This window comes from Leopardus geoffroyi, chromosome B1 (genome assembly GCF_018350155.1).
Source record: "Leopardus geoffroyi isolate Oge1 chromosome B1, O.geoffroyi_Oge1_pat1.0, whole genome shotgun sequence".
Taxonomy (NCBI): Eukaryota; Metazoa; Chordata; class Mammalia; order Carnivora; family Felidae; genus Leopardus; species Leopardus geoffroyi.
Window position 1 is genome coordinate 201,084,820 of NC_059327.1, and position 6,883 is coordinate 201,091,702.

Consider the following 6,883-nt stretch of genomic DNA (forward strand, 5'->3'; position numbering starts at 1 on the left):
TGGCACAGACTGCCAAGCGCTGGAAAACTCCTAATAATCTCATGCTGAATTTAAACAGTTGCCTTCGGGGCGCCGGGGTGGCTCAGTCGGTTAAGCCTCTGACTTCAGCTCAGGTCGCAATCTCACAGTTCGTGAGTTTGAGCCCTGCATAGGGTTCTGTGCTGTGGGCATAGAGCCTACTTCGGATGCTCTGTCCCCCCGCCCCCGCCTCTCCCCTGCTTGTTCTCTCTCTCTCTTTCTCTCTCTCTCAAAAAATAAGTAAACATACAAAACTAAATTCAATAAAAAAATAAAAATAAACCAGTGAGCTGCTTACAGGGAGGGGGCTGTGGGGGCCAACCCACTCAACAGTGGAGTCCACACAGCCTTTGCTCCTTAGAGCCGTGTGACAACCCAGTGTAAGGAAACTGAGGCTCAGAGAGGTGGCACGACTGAACGGAGAACACCCAGCCTCTCTCACTGCCCCCCCCACCCCTGAAATGGAGACAGTGTGAGTCTGTGAAAGTCCAGGATTGCTCATGGAAGTGATATTCTGAAAGGGGAGCAATGGGGGTGAAGGCCCAGCAGTCCCCAGCTTGATTTCAAACCGAAAGCTGGCTCCCCCCACTCTCCCTCTGGGCTGGCTTCAGGGAAACGCCATGAGCGACCCCCTCTTAGCCTCCATTTCCCCGTGGACTGGGGATGGGGTTGGGCTAGCCAGTCTGGCGATGGTTCTAGGCTATCCTAACTCTAACCGTTGGCAGACGACGTTTATTAAGTACTGACTGGGCCCCAGGCCCTGGGCTGGGCGCGTTCACACACACCGAGCCATTTAATGCCCCGGGCTCACAGAGAGTGTTCCTCCCACGAAGGAACACATGCCCGTGGCATGTGACGGACACGTTTACAACATCAAACAAACTGTGCATCTCTCATTTCAAGCGAGCAGCAATCCAGAGAAGACGCTCGGGGTCCGAGACACGGGGTGACCTGGTCGAGATTACGAACCCAGAGTCAGACCCCACCGGGAACGAGGGTCTCCTGGGAGAACTCATCTGGCTGGAATGCCTCCTCAGGAGGGCCAAGGAAGGGAAGCCAGAACTCGGCGGCCCTGACTTGAGTGCAATAAAAGACATCCAACAGGATTCCTAACACAGAAAGTGAACACATCAAACTCCCTCTTGGTTTCATGGGTCTCAAATCTTGGCCGGGAGTGACGGGGCAGGCTCCCGGTCTTCCAGATAACCAGAAAAGGGGGTGTCACAGAGGCTCAGCTTAAGGTGTGCAGCAAAGAGGAAATGTGGCAGCTCATGGGAATGGAAGCCCAGAGACGGGTGGACATCAGGCCTGGTTAACCCACGGAGTCACAATGTCCCCTGCTGCCACTCACTCTCTGCTCAGACACCGTCAGCGTCATTGGCTTAGGACTTAACCTGCTTCATGGTCTCAGGGGGGCTGCCGGCAACAATGGGAGCCTCCCTGCTCCTTCCAAGAGAGAAACCAGCTTCCACGCGACCTCCAGAACTGGTTCCCATGTCCGTTCTAGAACCAGTCACTGCAAGAGGGACGCATTAGCCTCGGACCAAGCTGGCCCGGCCTCTGGCCACAGGTTTCTGGGTGAGAACCACGATGCTCTTGTGGGATAAGGCGCTGGGTATTGGGGAGATCAGCCTCAACAGCCCCAACGTGGGGGCAAATCGGGATGAACCCTGGTCTCCCACAAAGCATGCCTCTCCGGCGTAGTCTAGGCGTGGGCAGAAAGTTGACATTATCCCCCCTCGACCAGTTCGAACCAGGAAGACAATTCCATGCTGTGGAAACTGCCCAAATGCTGGGTTCGGACAGGCCTGGGACACCCTCCCGACCTTACCCCTTCCTCCTCTGAGCCCTGCTTCATCTGTCAACCATACAATCCGCGGGGACACACAGGTGGCTCTGAACCACATGCAGCACACAAGGATGGCAGGGATATGGGGTCAGGGAGACGGAGGTACCTTTCTTTCCATGGATGCAAAAGGCAGAGATGACAGAGTTTAATGGCTGAGATGCTCCAGGGAGGGGACTGTGGTCCTGGCAGAAAAGCGTGCCCTCAGGTGCCTTAACCTGCAGGCGCCTGGGAGTGACTGCTCCTTCCCAAAGACACCCAGTCACTGCCACCAACTCTCTCTTCAGCATGTGCCGCCTCCTATGGGCTGGGAGCCCCCATGTCTGCCCAGGGCCAGAGCCAGTAGCGGACGGGCTTGGGAAACGCTGCTGCGTGAAAGGGGATGAAGGGGCTTGCAGACCAGACTAACCTAGAAACGCCTATTTCACTCACCCAAAAGTGGAGCTCCGTGGCTGCAGCAAGGGAACACAGCCAGGAAGCGCCCCTCCTGGGCCATATCTGGCTCTTGAGAAAAGTCTAAACACACAGAGACTTCCTGGCACTCTCCTACCCCTGGGGACCCTCTCTCAAGGGTCCAGCTCCTTCTACTGTCTGGAGAGACTCAACGATACTGCCCTCCCCAACACCCACCCAACCTTTCCAAGTTCTCTGTGCCCCCGGGTGGCCTGCATCCGTGCTTAGTGATCACAAGCCTCGATCAGCTGAGATGAGCCAAGAGTTGAGGAAAAAGAAAAAAAAAAAAAAAAGCTGCTCTAATTCATACCAAGGTGTGAATGACTAACAAAACTTAAACTCTTCCCAAAGTATTTGAGATTTTATAAGAGATTGAGGAATTCGAGCAGGACTCCCATAGGCAAAGACGATGTTTAACTTGAGATCTAAAGGCTGAGGAGGAGCCAGCTATGAGAAGGGCAGGAGGCGGATATTCTAGATAGAGAACACAGCCAGTGCAAAGGCCGTGAAGCAAGGAAAAAAAAAAAAAAAATGACCTGCTTAAGGAGCAGGAAGTAGGCCAGAGCCACTGGAGTGGAGTGAGTGAGTGAGTGTGGGCCAAATGACCAGGTGGAAAAAGAATTTGTACACCTGGGTCTTTTGCAAGATCTCAGCATCCATTATTTGCTCATGAAGCTCTTCCAGGAGCCTTTTAAATTATACCAGTACCATTTATCAAATGCCTCCAATAGACCAAGCACTGTGCTGATGTTTTCTACATTAACATAATAATCACTGATCATCCTAATAATAATAACGTAAGGCTCGTTATTATTATCTCCCCCTGTTCGAAGGGAGAAAGTGAAGCTCGGAAAGGTTTAATAACTTGTCCCGGATTACACAGCCTGTGAAGAGTCAGAAGCAGGATTGGAACACAAGTCTGTCTGACATCCAACTCTGTGACCTACCCTGGTCTCCGCGCACAAAATGCAGGGCGCAACGTGGTGAAAGTCTGTTTTCACGTAGGGAGGCCAGAAATCTCATATGATTCCAACAATGACTGTCACTGCTTCCTCTGCTAGACCCTCTTGTTCCTCTGCATCCCAGCCCCCCCGAGCCCTATGCCCTACACACGCTGGCACTCAGCCTGGGACACCGACAAAGGTCAAACCCTGACTTCTTTATCTATAGAACGGGGGTGTGGTGTAGGCGGTATCTTGAGTGAGGCCCCAGCACACAGTAGGTGCTTAACATATTTCAACTGCCAGCTGACAATTTCCTGTTCCAAGATGGCTCCGTCATCCGCCAGTCCCCCGGACCCTCCCAGAAACCCCAAGACCTTGTAGGCAAGATGGTTATTATTCACTCCCATTTTACAGATGGGGAGACCAAGACTTGGTGAAAAAGCTTCCCCTCAATACCACGCACAGAGCTCCCTTCTAGAATACAGGCTGCCCGAGGGCAGCATCTTTGTCTAGACCCGCGGGGGCCGAGGGCAGCATCTTTGTCTAGACCCGCGGGGGCTACACCCCTTGCTCTCCTCCGCTAAGAGCTTTTAAATTTATGAAAGCAAGCGGGCCGGGGGGCGGGGGAGACAGGGTGAAGAAGGAATTCGTGTTTGCTCAAGTCCACTGGGGGTGAGGCATGGTGCTTTTTACTTTTAATCACCAAGTCCCGCGTCCTGTCCCATCAGCCTCCATGCGAGAGGAGAAAACAGGCTTCGGGCTTCCTGCACAAAGCCAGACCAGAATGACCTACCAAGATGCCCTCTCGGCCGGAGCCAGGCCACTGGGGCACCTGCCAGCAGCAGCCCAGAGGCCTCCTTCACCCTCTGTGCTCAGCAGCCTGCCAGCAGAAAGAACTCGCCGATTCTTCCTCAACCTCACCAAGGCAGGCGACAAAGGGCCGCTTTCAGCTCCCTGGGCCCCAGAAAGCCCTAGCTGGGGGCCCGAGCCCTCACCCGGCCCGGCTGCGCGGCCTCCTCCCGCCACCCCCTCCCCCATCAGCAAAGCATGACTCAGCGGTTCTCCTCCCGGGAGCGGGAAGCGCCACCCCTCAGCGTCCCTCCTCCCAGGTTACACACCCTGCCTCTGCTCTCCGGGCCAGGACGCGGGGGTCCCACCCGCCCCGCGCTGGCCCCACGCTCCCCGGCCTCCTCCGCAAGGGCCCCGGCTACCCGCTCGGCCTCATTTCCGGCGGAGCCAGGCACCGGAGCATCGGACGCCACCCAGGAGTCAGAGTCACCGGCGCCAAGCCCACACAGGTTCCCTGACAGCGGCACCCACGCGCACCAGCCCCCGCGGACCGCGATGCCCCGGGCCCCTCCCACCGGGGCACCCACCCGGGGACCTCTCGCTGCAAACCCACGAACACTTAGGCGGCCAGTCCAGCAGCCCCTAGGCAAGGAGCTCACGGTCCCTAAACCCGGGAAGGTCTCCAGCACAAGTGTCCTCACTGATGCATGCTGCCACCCCGCGGCTAGCTATCCCCATCTTCAAATCGAGGATTCGCTCCGCGGGCCCCTGGCTGCGGCTTGGGACCTGTCCTCCACCGTTCTCCGGGCAAGGTGGAGGGAGAAGAGAGACCCTTGGAAGTCACTGGGCGCGGACCCTCTGGATCCCACCATCTCGGGGTGGGGGTTGGGTTTGGGCCTCTAGGGCCTATTTGGGGGATTTCAAACGCCGGGCCCTTTCGGGATGGCATGCCCCACTTTTGGGGGGAAAATTCTGACAGCTTGGGGCCAGCTCCTCCTATGTCAGTATAACTCAGCAGGTATAAAAGACCAACCCCAAGCCAGCCGCCTTCTCCCACCCACGAAGGGCCCCTGCCTCCGGAGGCACAGGGAGGGGCCCAGGACAGGGAGCCTCTGGGGGGAATCTGGAAATGGATTCCCCCCCCCCCCACACACACACACACCCTCGGATCCCTCTTCGTCTCCGGGGAGTGGGAAGCCTAGAAAATTCTGTAGGCTTTGGGCAGGGCTGAAATGGCAAACCCAGGATTCTAAGCCATTTAATTTCCCCGGATTTCTTCGCCAGATTAGCCGCAGGAATGGCCTTTCTACAAATGACGGCCAGGGCCGACTCGGGATGCCTCCGGGCCTGGGGGGGTCGAAAGCTGCCGGCCGGAGGGCGGCGCGGAGGAGGGCGCTGGGAAGCGGAGGCCGGCGCCCTCGGGCTCCCTCCCTCCGGGACCCGGGGCGGGGTGGGATAGGGTGGGGTGGGGCGGGGGAGGGGGGGGGGGGGACACGACACACAGCGCGCGGTCCAAACCTTCGGAGGGCATTCGGTGCGACGGCATCCCCACGCCGCGGCCGGCCGGAGGGGGCCTCAGACAACACGTACGTTACCTTCAGTCACATAGCTGTGGTCCCGCAGGAAGCTGTGGTTAATTTTCCGCGTGTCCGTGTCCTCGCCCATTGAAGGCCGTGCCCGGTGCCCTGGGCATGCCCCGCCGCCACACACCGATGCAATCCGCAGAGGTCGCGCCGGGCGCGCGGGCCATGCCGCCGCAGCCTAGCAGGGGCGCGGGCCGCCGGGGCCCCGGGGGGCGGGCATCGCGGCCGGGGGGCGGGGGGGGGGGGGAGCGGCCGGAGACGGGCGGGGCGGCCGGGGCGGGCGCCGCGGTCAGGCGAGCGCGCGGCGGGCGGGCGGCGGCCGCGGGTGGGGGCGGGCCGGGGCCCGGGCGCGCATCCCGGCCGGTGCGCGCTGCGTCGTGCGCCCGGCGGCGGCGGCGGCGGCGGCGGCCTGGTGCCGGGGCGCCTGGCTGCGCGGCGGCGGCGGGAGGGGACGCGCGCGGCGCTGCGCCGACCGAGCCGGGGCCGAGCCGGGCTGCGCGGGCTGGGGCCGCCGCCGCCGCCGCCGCCGCCGCTCCGCAGGCCCCTCCCTCGCGCCGCCCGCTCCTCCGCCCCCGCGGCCCGCGCCGCCCGCCGCGCGCCTGCCGCCCAGCGCCCTGCAGGTGGAGCCGCGCCCCGGCGGGGGAGGCACCGCTGTGCTCCGGGCCCCGCGGGTGGGCGCCTTTGGTGGCTGGAAGTGCCCGGCGGGGGAGGGAGGACGGAGATGGCCACCTGGGGGTGGGGGGGCGCTGGTCAGCTGAGCTTTTGCGGGGGCACCTTGGCCCCCCAGGTGCCGAAATTATGGAAGAGAGATGCCCAACGACGGAGGGGTTAGCAGAGGTGGGGCAGAAGGGCAGCTACCGAAAGGACAGGGAGAGGATGGGGGGTGGGGGGTGGGGGCAGCCGAAGGTGGCACCTCGGAGCCTGGAAGACTTTAGAAGTGGGGACAGGGGGGCGGACAAGGGTCCCCTTCGTTGGCAGAAGAGGGTGGGTCAGACAAGTTGAGGACTCTCTGGAGCGCAAAACTGGACCCGTGGGAAGAAGCTGGGGGGTTGGGGAGGGCGGGAGGGGCGGGGAGAATCGGCCACGGATGAGGTAGAACTCAGAGTGAGCTGCCTGGGGTAGCTGGCTTCCTCCAGGCAGAGCTCCATGATCGGTCCTCCGGCTCATCTCTCTACTTGCTGGGAAGATAAAGCGTGCAAGCCCCGCTGGGTGCACTCCAGAAACAGGCTGGAAAACGCATGCCTCTACCT

At 60.5% G+C, this 6,883-nt stretch overlaps 1 protein-coding gene across 2 annotated transcripts in view; it reads right to left on the bottom strand.

The window, feature by feature from the left end:
- The window catches only part of PPP2R2C (protein phosphatase 2 regulatory subunit Bgamma), a 138,579-nt gene extending 132,717 nt beyond the window's left edge, over window positions 1-5,862 (bottom strand). Inside the window, exon 1 of one of the 2 annotated variants that reach the window (XM_045474616.1) lies at window positions 5,646-5,862. In XM_045474616.1, the coding sequence (XP_045330572.1) occupies window positions 5,646-5,715 (70 nt within the window). In that variant the 5' untranslated portion in view covers window positions 5,716-5,862. Of the gene's footprint in view, window positions 1-5,568 lie in introns of both variants that reach the window. The other variant, XM_045474618.1, reaches the window with a different exon arrangement.
- Window positions 5,863-6,883: the final 1,021 nt, after the last annotated feature.